The sequence below is a fragment of the Gopherus evgoodei genome, chromosome 5 (genome assembly GCF_007399415.2).
Source record: "Gopherus evgoodei ecotype Sinaloan lineage chromosome 5, rGopEvg1_v1.p, whole genome shotgun sequence".
NCBI classification, from domain to species: Eukaryota; Metazoa; Chordata; order Testudines; family Testudinidae; genus Gopherus; species Gopherus evgoodei.
The window spans coordinates 19,572,431-19,591,555 of NC_044326.1; the positions used below are offsets into that span (position 1 = coordinate 19,572,431).

At 38.7% G+C, this 19,125-nt stretch overlaps 1 protein-coding gene across 5 annotated transcripts in view; it reads right to left on the bottom strand.

The window, feature by feature from the left end:
- ZFYVE28 (zinc finger FYVE-type containing 28) overlaps positions 1–19,125 on the bottom strand; it is a 291,376-nt gene that overhangs the window by 31,839 nt on the left and 240,412 nt on the right. For 3 of the 5 annotated variants that reach the window (XM_030563864.1, XM_030563865.1, XM_030563862.1), the window contains one exon: positions 9,695–9,799. The exons of 1 other annotated variant lie outside the window; for it this stretch is intronic. In XM_030563864.1, coding sequence (XP_030419724.1) covers positions 9,695–9,799 — 105 coding nt within the window. Of the gene's footprint in view, positions 1–9,694; positions 9,800–17,441; positions 18,193–19,125 lie in introns of those variants that run through there. One more of the 5 variants, XM_030563869.1, reaches the window with a different exon arrangement.

Consider the following 19,125-nt stretch of genomic DNA (forward strand, 5'->3'; position numbering starts at 1 on the left):
AAATAAAAAATAAATAAAATAAAGATTTTTTTTGTGTTAAACAGTGAAAAAGAGTACTGTACCACTAGGTATAGATGAGTAGATGACAAGTTTACTGTACACTGAAAATACAAATGCTCCAGCCACAGGCAGTGAGAAGGAGCTGAAGGTGGGGCAGTTCTGCCCTTTATACCCCCGTTTCAAAGCACAAGGAGTGGGGAAGTGGGCTGGGCCATCCCTACTGGTATTTCTAGGGAAAAGTCTCTGGCATCAGAATGCACACACACCTATGATGTAATGAACAGATGCATGACCATGAAGAACAACAAAACCTTTTCCCTTGTTTAAGATTCTTGTTTATTTGACTATTTTATTTAGATTACACAGAAAATAAAAAAAATACATTTAAGGATGATTATTCTATTTGTACCATATTGGGCATTTTAAGCCCCGTATCTCTTCAATATGAAATCTAACATTAAAAAATAAAAACAAAAATCCTACAAGCTGAAGTTTTACCCTCACGTTATAACTTTGCTAAAATAGTTATAAGCTCATAAAACATATCTCAGTATCTCCTTTGGCAACAATTCTATCTCACTCAGGGCACTGAAGACACGTTAGACATGCGAAAAATTTAACCTGCCTGAAAACAAATTGTGGAATTTTCTAGGTGACATACAGTAAATTAGAAAATGCGGAGCCCTTTGGGGGTTTTGTTTGTCTCTCCTGGGGCTCCACTACAAGTTTGTGAAAAAGCATTAAAACCCAGGGGAGTCATAAAACACATCAAGAGATTCCTGCTGGTGAAAAAACCAGAAACATCTGTTACAGTCACAAATGTCTTGTGGTCTAAGATCATAAGCAAAAGCTGGCAGAGCGGATGAACTCTGATCTCTTTTGTCTGTACCACTCCACAGGAAGTGGTCAGAAGATATGGTAATAAAGTAGTAGATGTAAACCATTATATAATACAGTGTATTATACCCAGGACCGGCGCTAGGGTTTCTCGCGTCCTAAGCGCACGGCCATTTCACCGCCCCCCCGCGCTGATCCCACGGCTGCGGTGGAGCTGCCGCAGTCATTCCTGCGGAGGGTCCTTTGGTCTGCAGCTCCGGTGGTCAACCGGAGCCACCTGCCGCCCCCCCGGCAAAATGCCACCCCCCGAATAATCCTGGTGCCCTAGGCGATTGCCAGGGCTGCCTAAATGGTAGCGCCGGCCCTGATTATACCAGTTCTTCTCAAATAGTAGGTTGAGAAAATGTTCTAGATGGGTCACAGGGCCCTAAGCAAACATACCCTTCTCCTGGCCCTTGGGGAGGGATTAAGAGATTTAGAAAGCAAGCTCACCTCACACTCATCATGCACGTGGGACTGGCTTCCTGCTCTGGGTGTTACAGCCTGCTGCACAGGGTCACAGTGCTACACAGGTTTTGCCTATCAGGGTTGACTAGAGCCACTGCTGTGGAGTGAATGGTTGGGTGGGCTCACTCTCCAAACCCAACCCTCACCCTCACCCCGAAAACTACCCTCTGTACCAGGTCAGGATTAGGGCTGCTGTGCTGGGAGGGAGGGTACACATATGCAATGGTAGGGTTTCTAAACAAGACCAAAAGCAGTTGGAGGGTCACCTTAGTAAAAAGTTTGGGAACTACTGTATTTTACTATTATGAATTATATATAAAACTATTATACCAACAGCTTGTGAATAAGAGTTCCATCTCAAATACCCAGCCTCACAGAGCTTAAAACATGCACAGACAATCTATAATCAAACACCTTCCGGCAGGAATGTTAACAATTTAGGATAAAAAACGGAACTACTGCATATTCTGATTTTCTCTTTACACACAAATCCCTTCCTCCTCCCTCAGCTACACTAGTTGAGATCTTTACATTCCTGACCTTAGAGTCTAAAGCTTTACATGCAGAGTAGTTAGCAGCAGTCTTTATAAATTCTGAACAGTCTTTTCAGAAATTAGAGCAGGGAAAGGGGAAAAAAGTAATCTGCCAGTTACCCAGTGACCAAAATGTGGTATTCCCAAACAAAAGCCTACATTAAAATAGAGGTACGGTTGTACTGCCAATACATATACCTTAAACAAACACACACCCACCTGATTGGAACAATACAGTTAAAAAATTAAACATTTGAAAGTGAGGAAATTCACAGTTGAGCTTAATCAAGTAACTGATCCATCCCCATGTCCCTGATTACCCATGGATATGCCCGAAATATCTTTAATCTCCACATATTATAGCCTCCTGCATTTCCAGCTAAAGCCACTACTCCCACTGTACCATCCCACAGTTTACATATTAACAGAATAGCCATCCACCCACTTCATATGAGCCATCTTGCCAATCATCAAGCCTCTACCAATTCACCTTCCTTTCATGAACAAGACAAACATCATCTCACCTCTCCCTTTTCCTATACTGAGTAAGGATGACCTTGTGCCTCCTAGTCCCACATTCCCTCAAATATTTGTTTGTTCAGCACATGCATCCACACTGACAGTCAGGGTTTTACTCAAACTATTGAAAATATACAATTTTACCTTTCCTAGGTATTTGGCTGGTTTCATCATTTTACATTAATTATTAGTAACAAGAACAGGAGATCTTGCCTTAATCAGCATTTCCCCCATCTCTAACTACAAAGACTTTGGTGTCTGGTTTAGACATTAGTATTAACTGATGTTTGAGTAATTGCAATGCCCGTTAAAGGTTTGAAATCCAGCATCCCATTGACTTCCGTGGGTTTTGGATCAGGTGTATAGATATGATCAGGTGTAAAGAAAGTAAGATTCACCTTGCACTCAAAGTATGGAATTAATTTTCCAAAGAAGTTGGTGGTGCAGAGCTGCTACATGGAGGATTTGAGTTACCTGGCGTGCTTAAGTCAGCAACTCACAAAGTTACATCTAGTGAGATTGGAATAGTCAAGTAATTAAATCAGAACATCCCTTCTGAATTATTATTCTTTTCAAAAGAGCTATCTGGGTTTTTAGAGGGAAAAAATCCAACACACAGACACTAAATGGGGAGATATGTTTCTCTGAAAAAAATAGTGTTAGTCTGGTGGAGAAGGTACCAATTTTATTATTAAATGGCCCCAAAATTATTTCCTATTAGTCCACAATTTTCTCTTTTCCCATCTGAGTAGCTGAATCACAGATCATCACTGACAGGGGGCTCTCTCTTTTTTCATTCTGTCTGCTGTGTGAGAAGTCACTACAAAAGTGGAGACTAGGGAAAAGGAAATTGTAATTCTAAAATGATGAAGTGGACTGTAGCACATACTTTAATCAGGCAAGTGGACAGTTACTAATTCATTAATATATCTTCTCCACTTAATTTTTTTAAAAAATGGATGCGTCTATACTTAGCTAAATAGAGCAACCTTGTGCTTCTGTTGTTGACACTCTTGCATTCCCTCCCCCATTCCCTATAATGTGTTCTACATCCATCTGCTTCATCTTTATTATAGTGCCAATCCTGTAAAGCGTTTAAGCTCATGCTTAACTTTAAGCACATGAGTAGTCCCATCAATTTATCTTCAGTTTAAACAATTTAAACACACATGTTGTAAAGTGCTTGTGAGGACCTAGCTCCATAACTTGAAGGGATGCTGAGAGCTGAGAAAGGAAGGGACTTCTGCAGACAGACAACATTTAATTTTAAAAGCGACTGATTTTCATTGCTGAGTAAAGAAAATATACCTGAAATCTAAATTGATTAGATTCAAGCATTACACTCTATTTCTATAACAATATAAAAAAAAAGTTCTTCAATGTGTGTACTCCTATAGAAAAAGAAAGGAATGAAAAGGAAAAGGAAACAAATTCTTTCACTGAACCTTTGGGTTTGCATACATAGTGGCCAAATTCTGTTCTGTCTACTGATGTAAATCCTTGTAATTCCGCTGAAGTCAAAGGTGTTGTTCCAGACTTACACTGGTGTAAGTAAGATCAAACATTTGCCTTGTGCTGGGAAATTGCATGATACATAGATCCCTCTGAGACCCCAGAGAAAGTGTAATATGTTTATTTTCTATTGATAAAAGTGACAAGTGATTTTGTCTGCCTCCATTTTTGGGTGCCTACCTTGGAACAATTTGCAGAAGACCAATTTCCAGAAAGTTCTGAGCACCTAACCATCTTAAAATTGGGCCCCTTTATTGAGTTTAAGCTGGTCATCCAGAAATGGAGGTATGAAACATCATCAGTCACGTTGAAATTTTTGACTTACATCAGTCACGTTGAAATTTTTGACTACTTACGTCGGTAAGGGCACATTATTGAATAAATACATTTGACCTTATCTTTATCCATAAGTATCTTGTGTTAGTGTAAATTCTTCTGTTACTATTAAAGTTAAGCTGTGATTGCACATAAAAGGTTTAGCTGTTGACATAATTATACAATGTTTGGAAACATCCAGTATGGTATTGTTCTGATAGTGCCAAAAAGGTGTGTGGAGCTCTGGCTGGGAAAAAAAGACAAGACAGGACAGCAGGGAGTGTGATGATTCAATGCATATCCTAAGTAGCTTTCTTCAGTAGGATTCCACTGACTCCCAACTAGAATTTAAAGTTCACCTTCCCCCTACTCTCCCCCCAGCAAAAATCCTGAAGGAAAGCAGGTACTGGCAACATCAGATTATTCTTCCCTGGATGCAAGGATCCAGGTTTATGTAAGGAAGTGGAATATACTCTTCTTGGTGAATCTAGCCCTAAAAGTTTAGTAGAGGGCATTTTAGAGCATAGGCTCATCTTCAGGTGCAGGATGGTGGTGGTGGGGAGTTGTATGTGCATATGTACCTTCTTCCCCACTGCAAAATGAGAAACGCTGTAGGGTTCTATGTATCATTCTGAATTATTTGTTTCAATTCCAAGACACAACTGGTAGCTAGAAAGTTTTCCTTACTGCTTTGTAACATCAGTGTCAGTTAGCCTAGTATAACCTGCAAAGGATTATCACAGTAGCATGGAGAAATGGATGTTCAAGTAGCAAAAATGTTTCCCTCTTCCCCTGCTTGTCTGACAGATAAATAATGTTAAAGAGCTATTTAGCGTTAAACCTAATCTGATCTGCTCTCGGAGATGCATCTCTCACTCTAAAGAGTTTGACAGCCCTAAGGGAAATTCATTAATGAAATGTTGCCAAATAAAATTTGAAACTATACTGCAAAAAGGCATACATGAAAAAATGCTACTAACTTAAACAAGCAAAGGGAAACAAGTGATGAATGGTTTTGCGTGACTCGGTTTCTCAGGGGCTCATGTACATATATTTTTTAAGTTTCAATTCACATTAGTTCTCAACTTCTGAACTTTGCTTTCTGCATAGAGTTCAAAGTCAAAAGCCAAAAAACAAATCGTTCAATCTACCAAATTTGTCCTGTGTTGGCACCAAATCAACTCAATTTGGGCCAGAGTACAATACCCTTATTCACAAAGAATAGTACCTTACAACCCAGAGTCCTACTAAAGTCAACAGGACTACTTGTGTAGTAAGATAGTGTGCACAGCAGTATCACGCTCTGGAGCTATTTGAATTATTTCAATGCAAAACTCACAAAGCAGAATGTAAAACTCACAAAGCTCAAAACTGGACACAGGTTTGCTCAGAAGCATTATGATTGTTAGCAAACTCTCCCATTAATGTAGTTAAAACTCTAAATTTGTAACAACATCCTAAAGCAAGCAAGTAAATTTAACATGGTTTGGGATGACACTGGACAAAATAAATCTTTAGATTTCTATGTTAACACGTGATATTCATTCCCTTCCACAATTGTAAACAATGTATTTTGATTCCTATTTACATTCTTATTGCAGGTTATTAGAGAAAACAGCAAAAAGGTAAAAGTTTAGGCCACAGACACATTTAAGAGAAAAGAAAGAAAAAAGACTCAATACAAGTGCCAAAAAATAACAAAGATGCATGAGGGGTACAACTCAGCAATAATGTAACAGAGCAAAGGTAAGAGACTGTAAAAAGCTAGTTACGAGAATGAAACAAACATTGCAGAAGTTAAGAAAGGAAATTTTTCAAGTACATAAGGGGACTGTTACAAGACAGCACAGAGAGTTTAATGGCTGAAAACACTGCAAAAAGCATTAGTAAATGCCTTATACGATTGCTTATAAAGGAACAGTTACCTGTCCAGCACATTTTCCAGAATATATAAAAATGATGCCCAAGGAGCTAGAGATTACATTAAAACATGATAAAATTGTGGAGAAAGATATTGATGGAAAAAAAGGTAAGAAACCGGGTCAAGATGGCGCTCCTTAGATGATGGTTAAGGTGATAAGAGGAACACTTTTAGAGAGAGTGAAAAGCTTATGACAAACAGGAAAGTTCTCAGGTGCTGGAAAGAAATACTGTACATGTATTTAAAAGGATCTAGGAAACTAGCACTCCAATCCAGGAAAGCACTTAAGCAGATATTTTAATTTAAGGCACAAAAGTATTCTCAACGCTTTAAATCAGGATAGTGACATGGTTAAAGTTAAGCATGTGCTTAAGTACTTTGCTGAATGGGGGGTTTCAGTATGAAGTCTTGACTCCTGGTAACATTGATCAGATAGAGAGCAGGAAAATGCTTAATTTTTAAAATAGCATTCAGGGATTTAGCAAAGATTCTCCCAGTGACATAGCATGGACTCACACACAACAGTGCAAGTCTTATAAATCTGACTTAATTTTCAGAAGAAACAATTGTAGACACAAGTTATCTTAACTACAAGAAAAAGCTGTAGACACAATTTATCTTGACTACAAGAACTATCAGTACAGTGGCACACAAAATACTAATTTACAAGGACAGGCGAATATGGTGCAGGAGATAAGCTGCTCTAGCTGATAAAGAATTACTTGTCCTCAAGGCTCTTGGAATCTCCAGTGAACACTTGAGGTATCCTGTATTATCCTTTCAGCAATCACTATGCCTGGAGTGGACTTATTCTAGTGTTACATAGTGTGTTTAGCAGAGGGCAACCACAGTCGGCAGATAAAATGTTCTTTATTCAAAGAATATTGGTAAGTGGAAATACTTCAGAAATGAAAAGACACAAAGAATGTTTTTTACCAGGCAAAGATAAACACGTTAATCAAGGAAATATAAAGGACAGATACAATAAGACCACTTTGCATTTAATTCCCTTCACCAAAAAACTAAAGTCTTGTCTATATGGGGACACTCAGAAAAGTTAATCTATATTAACTAAAGGTGTACATTTAAAGTGGATTAGTTAAACTATATTAAACCCCTGTATAGATGTTCTCGTTCAGAATTAAAGAGGCCTCAATTCAGTTTAGTTTAATTCACTTTACTATAAACCCAAATTCCTTGGGTAACATTTGCATGTATTCTGGAAATTGTACTGGACTGGTATGTCTGTCCCTTATGCTATGCACTTTGAATTAAACTAAACTGAACTAAGGCCACTTTAATTCTGAATGAGAGAGTCCACTCAGGGTTTAATGCAGTTAATTAATTTCCTTTTAATTCACACCTTTCAGTTAACTTGGATTAATTTTCCTGAGTATCCCCAATGTATACAAGCCCTAAAAAATGCAAACTAAGGAAAGGAAGGATGGGATGCTTAGAATAATTTAGGAGTAATGTGTTTACCTAGAAAAAAAATCAAAGACTAAAAAAGCTCAAGAAAGGTTTTGTGCAATTAACATTTCAGACAGACATGTGCAGGATCAACTTACAGCCAGAGTCAAAGACCAAAAATTCAAAAAGATAAAACAGATTTTCCAACAACTTTTTTTATGATTGCTGATAAAAATTAGTGCAACATGCAAACAGAAAAGGTGGGAAGATAGAGAGCAGGAATAGCATAACCCATCAGGAAGACTAGATGTCTCCACAGAACGCTATTATTTGGCATTTGGAAGTACAGAATTCACTAACTGCAATCTCATATGGAGGCACTCAAACAAATAATTATTTTGATATGGTACTTTTCTTCTGACATTTTTAGAGAAAGACTATCTTTTCCCCCATTTCTGCTTCCCCAAACTTCTCATAAACTCTTGAATTCCTGATCCTACACCAAGGTCAACAAGCATTGAATACAAACAAACAGTTGAAAGATAAAGAGGCAAGAAGAAGAACAAAAGAAGAAAAGCAGAGAATTATCACAGATCTAGAAACACCAGAAACATCTTGACTAAAATTTCAGTATCTCTCCGAATGTACTGTTAAAAAAGGCAACATCATTTCTATGAAAATACTGAAAAAGCAAAAGAACCTTTATTTCTGTTTTAATAACTTTTTGTTGCCCTAAAATGCATTCTCTCATAATTAAGGCTGCTAGTTTGTCAGGGATTCTCTGACTTTCTGAGACCTCCATGACTTCTGCAGCGGCCAGTGCAGAGAGCCTGGGGGCCGCCTGAGCAATTCGAGTAGCCCCTTGGCCAGCCACATCGGCCGCTGCTGGGGTAGTTGTGCCACTGCCCCTTCCCCCCCAGCAGCAGCAGCAGGAGTTCAGGTGTGGGAGGGGGATCAGGGCCGGGGACTGGGGAATGGGAGGGTGTGAGGACTCTGGGCGGCACTTACCTTTGGGGAGTTCCCTGAATGCGGCAACATGTCCCTTCCTCCTCAGCTTCTAGTTCCATGCGCTACCTCCACTCACAGGCATTGCCCTCACAGCTCCAGCCAATGGCCGTTGCTTAGAAAGGGGACAGTGCTTGGAGCTAGGATCTGACGGAGGGATATGATGCCGCTTCCAGGGAGACAGGCAGGGAGCTTGCCAGTCGTCCCTCCCCCCCCAGCAGTGGTCCTGGGTCACTCACCACTGCCTGCACCCCCCAGCACCAGCAGGGGTCCCAGACCGCCCCCCCAACCCATGGCAACCCTCCCAAGCCCCCCCGCCCCCACGAGCACCTACGGCGACCCCACACAGGCACCTGTGGCACTCCCTGGGCCATACCCCCACAAGATATAGTCAGGAGTATATACTACAAGTCATGGAGAGGTCACAGGCCATGAATTTTTGTTTACTGCCTGCGACGTGTGCATGACATATTAAAAATACCCATGACTAAAACATAGCCTTACTCATAATCCTTACTAATTCTCTTAGCAAAATCAACTACAAAAGATTCGTCTCCCTCACACGTGCTTAGCTGATGAGAACACACGCCAGCATTCTTAACATATTTTTGGGCCACAAAATAATAGCAAAACTAAAGAAACTATTCTTAGTTGTGACATTCCTCTGATTTTACTATTAGATCCCAGGGAAGCAGAATACAGATGGCAGAACCATGCCATCTGGAGAGACAAGACCTAGTAATGTATAGTCATTCACTGTTTTTCAATAATAATCTCATTCTGCAATGAAGTCCTATTGTATCAGGTGTATAAAACTCTGTCTAAAATGTATTTTAAAAGCTAGTTATTTTAAGTACCTCTTTGAACATAATGAATAATGAGATCAGATGATGATCCCAAATGCTGTACAATTCATTGTTGTGTACCTCATGACAATGCTCCACAAACAGTAAGACTCTCACAATGACTTTATTAGCATACAAAACAAGCTTCACAAACAAATGTGCCTGTGTGCTGAAAGGAAGAATTATCTGAAGTGCTGCTGTCACTTCAGTGTTAATTCAATGAAAATGTTTCACCAACCAGTACTCAATACAATTAGTCAAATGTGACTGTGAAGTGAGATTATTATTACCTCAGAGCATATATGCTGGAGAGACTACATGTAGTGACAGAAACACTGTCATAGTCACTGCTGGAGATGGAGCTGAGGGGGGAATCACGTAAGCCATCCTGAGAACTGAAAAAAGCATATGGAGACAAAATGAACTGCTGAAAAGAACAAAAATGAGACTAGAGCAATGGATCGCAAATGATCATACAAGAAAAGAAAAGTACAGCAACAGTAACACTCATTTACTCTCTGGGAGCCCAGGTATATATCTGAACATATTTTAGATTAGTACAAAAAGCGCAGATCAACTGGCAGGACCAATGGGCATGCTCTCTGTGAAAATCATCAATTTAATTTATAGTATGCAGTTAAGAATGCTGGGGAAAAAACAAAAGACCCTAGTTATTTTAAAGTGTGAGTGCAAATGTGTCTACATGTTGTAAATATTGGCATACATTTTAGAATGAAGGTACACCATGACCAGGCATCCTGAAAACCATTGTATGTTTCATACCAATATAACCAAAGACATAAGCCCAAAAAGCTTTTAAAATGCCAAGACAAGTTTCAGCTAACAGTTTCCAAGCTGTTGGAAGGAAGGAGGAGAATGGGAAGGGAAAGTCAGTATGGTAAATGAAGAGTTGCTTCTCGCTTCCTGTCCTGCTGCTATACCATATGATTTAACAAATCCATTATTTGCTCAGTCAGCACAGGACTGCATGGCCCTCAAAATTGCCATAGAGCTCAAAATTTTATCTAAAACCTGATTGACATTCCTATGCAGAGCTTGACAAACCACGGCTACTTTATAAATCTACTGGCTAATGAGCAAAACATGAACTATTTAAAATAATGGAATACACCCAAAAATGAAACAGCTTGTAAATATTACATGGTCTTTAAATGGACACTGTCTATTTGAAATGTAGCCAATTTCAAAATTAGAATTAAAAATAATTTCAGGTAGTACTCACTTGCAAATTAATAAGGTGCAGCAGAACAGTGTTTATATCTCAGTGAAAAATTGTCACTCTCCTACTGGAAGTTCCACACACTGAAGGAAATTAATTTACAGTAGATATAGAAAAATGTACTCCTGAGCAAATGTATCACAGTAGTATTGGTTCTAGACATTACAAAAAAATTCTTTAAAGCCCTTTGAACTAAGGAGTCTGACAATGAAAATCGTTCGACATCCAAAGAGAGAGAGAGAGAGATGTCTGTCTCAGAAATATATTTAGTTTGAAGAAATACAATTGGTTAATTTGAATTAATGGTTTGACTGGCATGTATGTATGAGGCATGCATTCAAGCCAGTTGTAATCCAGATTCTCTACTCCTGTCATATTTAACACAGCTAGTTTTGCAGGCAAGTGTCCAGAAGAACACTTAAGGGGAATTTCTCAAAGCAATATATAAAAGGTACATTATCTAATCCCATTACAAAACAATAAGAGTTGTTTGCATACCTCCCACACATCGCTTTCAAAACGCACCCCTTCGTGTTCCTTATTTCTGATTGCCAATTTAAAAATAAATCCCCGAGTATAATATGTGTTAGTTGAGAGGAGGACGGGCACACTGGGAAAATAAATCAGACTTCAACAAAAATCCATTTAACTTTCATTTGTTTTAAGTAATTTCCCTTGCCAATTATGCTCACTCTGAAGAGACATTTGTATTTAAACAAAGATTTGCTCTCACAGCTCATCTTCACCCTCCTAATCCTGAAATGTGGTCATACTGCTAATATATGGCATCATAACCAGTTCTATGACAGCAAAATGATGTAAAATAATACAAGATTATGAGTCCACACTATTATCACTGTGGATGTGGTATACCTAGACTTTAGTAAGGCATTTGATACGGTCTCGCATGATATTCTTATCAATAAACTAGGCAAATACAATTTAGATGGGGCTACTATAAGGTGAGTGCATAACTGGCTGGATAACCGTACTCAGAGAGTAGTTATTAATGGTTCCCAATCCTGCTGGAAAGGTATAACAAGTGGGGTTCCACAGGGCTCTGTTTTGGGACTTGCTCTGTTCAATATCTTCATCAATGACTTAGATATTGGCATAGAAAGTATGCTCATTAAATTTGCAGATGATACCAAACTGCGAGGGATTGCAACTGCTTTGGAGGACAGGGTCATAATTCAAAATGATCTGGACAAATTGGAGAAACGGTCTGAGGTAAACAGGATGAAGTTTAACAAAGACAAATGCAAAGTGCTCCACTTAGGAAGGAACAATCAGTTTCACACATACAAAATGGAAAGAGACTGTCTAGGAAGGAGTATGGCAGAGGATCTAGGGGTTATAGTGGACCACAAGCTAAATATGAGTCAACAGTGTGATGCAGTTGCAAAAAAAGCAAACATGATTCTGGGATGCATTAACAGGTGTGTTGTGAGCAAGGAACGAGAAGTCATTCTTCTGCTCTACTCTGCGCTGGTTAGGCCTCAACTGGAGTATTGTGTCCAGTTCTGGCAGCGCATTTCAAGAAAGATGTGGAGAAATTAGAGAGGGTCCAGAGAAGAGCAACAAGAAAGATTAAAGGTCTTGAGAACATGACCTGTGTAGGAAGACTGAAAGAATTGCATTTGTTTAGTTTGGAAAAGAGAAGACAGAGGGGACATGATAGCAGTTTTCAGATATCTAAAAGGGTGTCATCAGGAGAAGGGAGAAAACTTGATCACCTTAGCCTCCAATGATAGAACAAGAAGCAATGTGTTTAAACTGCAGCAAGGGAGATTTAGGTTGGACATTAGGAAAAAGTTCCTAACTGTCAGCGTGGTTAAACACTGGAATAAATTGCCTAGGGAGGTTGTGGAATCTCCATCTCTGGAGATATTTAAGAGTAGGTTAGATAAATGTCTATCAGGGATGGTCCAGACAGTATTTGGTCCTGCCATGATGGCAGGGGACTGGACTCGATGACCTCTCGAGGTCCCTTCCAGTCCTAGAATCCATGGATCACCCAGGAGAATCTGCCTTGTCAAGATGAAATCTACTGATCATCTATCTTCTGTAGCAGTAACACTATTATAGAATGCAGAAAACTATTAGCAGTTGCTTCTTTTATAATTTTTCTGTTTCAATTTTGCCCCTGAAACTTCCTCCAGCTGATAATACTTTCTTTAAGAAGGGATCAAGTCCTGCTTTCTTTATATATTTTTCTGTTAAATACTGCATGAAGAAACCCAGTGATTATTTCTCAGTTTCCTGCAATACAGAAATATTGTATCTATTTTTGCTAAAGTTAGTATTTCACATATTGTAAACATCATGAGTCAGACCTCAAAAATCTTAAAATTGGCTAAAGAGCCAGGAGATTTTAAAAAAACAGTGCATTCTAGATTATTTATTAGGGCTGTCGACTAATCGCAGTTAACAAAACTGTCTGGGGATTTGTTCTGCTTTGAGCAGGTGGTTGGACTAGATCTCCTGAGGTCCCTTCCAATCCTGATATTCTATGATTCTATGATTAACTCAAAAATTAATCATGATTAACTGCACTGTTAAACAATAGAATACTAATTGGAATTTATTAAATATTTTTGGATGTTCTTCTACATTTTCAAATATATTGATTTCTATTACAACACAAAATACAAAGTGTACAGTGCTCCTTATTACTATTTTGATTACAAATATTTCCACTGTAAAAATGATAAAAAATGGAAGTTTTCAGTTCACCTCATACAAGTACTGTAGTGCAATCTCTTTATCGTGAAAGTGTAACTTACAAATGTAGATTTTTTTTGTTACATAACTGCATTCAAAAACAGAATGTAAAACTATAGAGCCTACAGGTCCACTCAGTTCTACTTCTTGTTCAGCCAATTCCTAAGACAAACAAGTTTGTTTACATTTATCGGAGATACTGCTGCCTGCTTCTTATTCACAATGTCACAAGAAAGTGAGAACAGACATTTGCATGGCACTTTTGTAGCCGGCATTGCAAGGTATATACCTGCCAGATATGCTAAACCTTCATATGCCCCTTCCTACTTCGGCCACCATTCCAGAGGATATGCTTCCACGCTGATGATGCACGTTAAAAAAATAATGCGTTAATTACATTTGTGACTGAACTCCGTGGGGAGAATTGTAGGTCTCCTGATCTGTTTTACCCACATTCTGCCATATATTTCATGTTATAGCAGTCTCAGATGATGACCCAGCACGTTTGTTTTAAGAACACTTCACAGCACATTTGAAAAAATGCAAAGAAGGTACCAATGAGAGATTTCTAGAGAGAGTCACAAGACTTGACCCAAGGTTTTAAGAATCTGAAGTGTCTTCCTAAATCTTAGGGGGACGAGGTGTGGGCCATGCTTTCAGAAGTCTTAAAAGAGCAACACTCCAATACGGAAATTTCAGAACCTGAACCACCAAAAAAGAAACCAACCTTCTGCTGGTGGCTTCTGACTCAGATGATGAAAATGAACATGCATCAATCCGCGCTGCTTTGGATGGTTATCAAGCAGAACCCGTTATCAGCACGGATGTTTGTCTTCTGGAATGCTGGTTGAAGTATAAAGGTACATATGAATATTCAGCACATCTGGCATGGAAATATCTTGTGACACCGGCGATAACAGTGCAGTGCCATGCAAACGCCTGTTCTCACTTTCAGGTGACACTGTAAACAAGAAGCTGGCAACATTATCTCCTGCAAATTGTAACCAAACTTGTTTGTCTGAGTGATTGGCTGAAGTAGGAGTGAGTGGACCTGTAGGCTCTAAAGTTCTACATTGTTTTATTTTTGAATGCAGTTGTTTTTTGTAAATAGTTCTACATTTCTAAGTTCAATTTTCATGATAAACAGACTGCACTACAGTCTTTGTATTAAAAGAAATGATATTTTTCAGTTCACCTGTTTTTTACAGTGCAAATATTTGTAAACAAAAATAAATACAAAGTGAGCACTGTACACTTTGTATCCTGTCTTGTAACTGAAATCAATATATTTGAAAAAGTAGAAAACATTCACAAATATTTAAGGAAATGGTATTCTATTATTGTTTAACAGAGTGATTAATGTTTTACTCAAACACTCACGATTAATTTTTTAAATCACTTGACAGCCCTATTATTCATATTTACCTTCTGGGTTTTGAGCCCTTAGGATTCAAGTTTTCCAACTTTTCTCCACTACCAAAGGGGCTAGAAACTATCTTTTAAAAAAAGCAAGTTGAAAGTCTTGTGTAATCACAGGACTCAACGAGCTAAAGCTTTATGGAAAAACCAAGTATCATGAGACTCATGATAAAAATTGCTAGAGTTGGCACACTGAATCAGTTATTAGTGTTACGCTCTTTTGTTTAGTGTGTGTTACAAGTTGGAAAACAAGACAATAAAGAGTGAGCATAAATTGCATGCAAGTTATGTATCTGGAAATGAGTGGTAAACAAACCTGGTGATTAACCTCAAAGTATTACTGGGAAATCATTAAAAACACAAAACAACTAAAAAACCGTAGCTCACAATCAAGACACATTTTGCATGAAGCAATTGCTAGCTTTTAGTGATCTGTTGGCCACTTAAATATCCCTCACTTTTGGTAAGTGGAGTCAAAGTAAACGAGCTGACCCATCACTTGAGATTATACAGCAATATGAGCAGATATGAAAGTAGTAGCCCTTGTAGCATGAACAGCACCAGAATGACCACGCTATGCTATGATTATTTCTCACATCCTCCTCCCGCTTCCCGCCCTAACAGATTTCTATGCGCTGAAGACAATATTACTTCACCAATTTTCTTTTATTGCGTGAAAAAATTGGACACTTTTTGCCCATATTTGAAATCCATGTTCAAATGTGTCATGAGCTACACCTTGACCAAAGTCCAGTGCAGAGTGGTGTATTTTTAGTTAAATGTTGCACTTATCCTCTCTTTGGGGATGGGAGAAAGAAGAGACAAGTGTGTCAGAACAGAGAGAACAGTCTCTTAGATTGTCTGAACAATGTATATATTAGTATGGTGCAATAAATGTAGGTATTTTACAAGTATAATTTCCCCTCCTACTTACAATGCTTTCCTTGCATAAAATCACTGCATTTTGTACCCATGTAACTTAGACTCTAAGGTGATTCTGTGTTCTGGCCAGCAGCAGACCCAGCACACAAAGTATCCAGAGTGATCCATAAATGTGGCTGTAGTACGGACCATTACTGAGTCCATGGGCCTATGCAGGCATAAAGCCTATAGACTTTATAAAACATTCTGAGACTCCGGCTACCAGGGATTTGCAGGACTGACTGTCCATGGCTTTAAGACAGTGGTTGTCAACCTTTTTTCATTTGCAGTCCCCTAAAAAATTTCAAATGAGGTGCAGACACCTTTGAAAATCTTATAGCTGATCTACACTACCGCTGAAGTCAATATGACATATGTCACTTAGGGATAAAAAAACAACACTGCCCTGAGCGACATAAGTTACATTGACTTAAAGCAGTGTCCTCATGACACTATGTTGGTGGGAGCTGCTCTCCACTGACATAGCTTCTGCCTCTCGTGGAGGTGGAGTAATTATGCTGATGGGACAGTGCTCTCCCATTGGCATAGTGTCTCTACACCTGGTGTGCCGATGTAGCGTGGTAGAGTAGACTTACCTCAGACAGCCTGCAGACCCCCAGGGGTCTGTGGACCACAGATTGAAAATCACTGATTTAAGAGGAATCAGAAAAAAAAGTGTTTGAATTCCACTCCACAGTCCTGTTGCCTGTCAAAGGTTTTTCTGTCAGGTGCCAATGACCAATGACTGCCAAAATTTGGCCCCTGGGGTCTCTTCCATCATTTAAATCTATGCCTGTTAGTAATTCTAATTAATACATATGCTTCTGCAATGTTCTTTAGAATTTAAGCTATTAAAATTCAACAATAGGCTTTATAGGTTAGACAGAGTTAGTCTTGCTTTTATTCTTCCATATCTGTACAAATAAAAAATTTCTGAGACTTTTGGGTTCTGCATCTGTCTCAGACTTAATTATCTGCTATATGTCTAAACAGGTGCAAACTCTTGGCTGACTAATTTGTCAACATGTAATGTACATTTATGTCAGACCACCTTCATACCAGAGAAATTCCTCAGACTTCGTTTTCTGTCTCTGAATAAACAAAAGTCACTCTACCATTAGAAGCTACAGGTCACGTGATAAGGTCAGCAAGTCAGAGTTCTGGGGTAAACAACGGCAGTGAGTATTTGGAATGTGCGTCCCAGAATAAGGTAATGTTGGCATGCATTCAAGCTGATAATGTTTGGCAGGGAGCATGAGCGGAAACGACCTGATAAGACAGTGAGTGTGTGCAGTAAAGTTCTGATAGCTGACAGAACAGTGTAAAAGACAGATGGTTAAAATGGTTGAGAGAGGAGTGAACAAGTAGTTGGGAAAGCAAGGAGAGAAGTTAAACAAGTGTGAGGTGGAGAGTGGACGAACTGGCAAGAGAGCTGATCGAGAGAGGCAGCTACAGCAGCAGCAGCAACAGAAAGCTGACAGGACAGAGGAACCCTGCAGGTTTTTAATCATAGTATCGTGTGCGTGCGCGCATATATATATATATAGATGTCTGAGTGTGTGCTAATTAAGAACTCTTGTCAGAGATCCATTGCAGACCAGATATCTGTAACAGAACTCAACCATTTACAATAATTTGAACGGTATGCAATTGCATTTTGAATACTCTTTAACTTGCAATAAGAGATTTGTATTTTAGTTAGGTTTTTAGATTATATTGTATTAGGGATTATTAGTTACATTAACAAAAGGATACTTTTTTTGGACAGAATACTGTCTATCATTTATTAGAAGGCCGTATCCATGTCCTCCAAGTGTTTCCTTAGTTATCCTAGAGACCCAGGAAGACAGATTAAGGGGGGTGATAGATAGGTGATTCTAGGGCCGGGCACCCCAAGTTTTGGGGTGATAGTCAGGATACATAAAACACAGAATCCCACATGATTACGGGAAAGCATTTATTTTTTTACCTGATTTACACATGAACACTTCAAACAACTTCATTTTTTATAATTATACAACAGATGAAGAATCAACATCTGAAAAGCTCTCTACACATGGTCCCCCCAAAAGAAGACTTGTGGTCTCAGTCCTACATACAATACAGTTCACATTTGACATAATAACAAATATACTGGTAAAATTTCTTTACATGCAGTCATATGAACATAAAATCACTCCAGTAGTACAAAAACCACACAGAGCACCAAGAATGAAATAAACAAACAAACATTGGGAAGTCATACAAGCCATAAAGCATTCAATAACAAATTAAAACAATTTTTTTCACATTAACAAAAATACATAAAATACTTAAATTAAAATTTTTAACAGTGTCCCCTTACGTATCCCCCGCCCTGTCTCTTTAACCTTGTTTTCCCGTCCCTCATCTTTACTTTCTTTCTTGAAGGGACTGGTATTTCCTCCTTTATCTTTTCCATTCCCTCGGATGGGAAAAGGAATGGATGTTTATGCAGGAGTAACCCTGAGAAAAACAACAAATAAAAACAGCATTACACTTACCTGTTAAATGCATTTGTCCATCTGCACTTCCATATGGAATTGTTTCATGAATGGCTTGATCATAAAGTTCTAAAAATAGTCAAAACAGCTCTTCACCTCATGTACATACCTTTTGACACCTGTAATGATTTCTCTGCTGGACTTGAAGTTGTATGTTGACATGTTCATCTTAACTTTCCTTCCACCTCTGCTAAAATTCTCATCCATGCTGTCATCCTCTCACATCTTAATTATAGCAACTCCCTCTCCTAGGACTTCCCCAAATCCTAGCTTTTCAAGACTCCTGTGTGTGCAGAAAGCTGCAGCCTCATGGTCTTCTCAAAAATATCAAGAAGCACTGCCTGATCACTGCTAGCCACAAACATCTCCATTTGTTTCTCATTCAGAAACTGAGAATTACCATCCAGCCAGACTAGCTGATCACAGTGGTTCTTTCTGGTTATACAACCTGTGAATCTTTGAATCATCTATGAATCTTTGGCACAGAGCCGCAGCTGGTACAAATTGGCATATATCCATTGATATAAATGAAGTGATACCAATTTATACCAGCTGAGGATTTGATATCTGCCTCTTTTTAAAAAATGATCTCCATGAATTTGTTTCAACCTACTTTGTATCATCTTTTACTACTCTCCTCCCCATTTCTTCTCCTCATCTTACACCCCCCCTCCTCAGAAACTAGTCAGTATGGGAATATCTTTCCCGTTCCAGCTCCTGCCATCTGGAACAGCCTTTCTGTGTCTTCCTGCCTTACTAACGCTCCAATTCAATTCAAACCTGATCCACTAACCTCTGCTTATGATTATCTCCCTTCTTTATGTACTATTTTTTGTTACTCTTTTTATGACTATAAATATTAGACAATGCCTTCCCTCCACTGTTTTCCTTACTT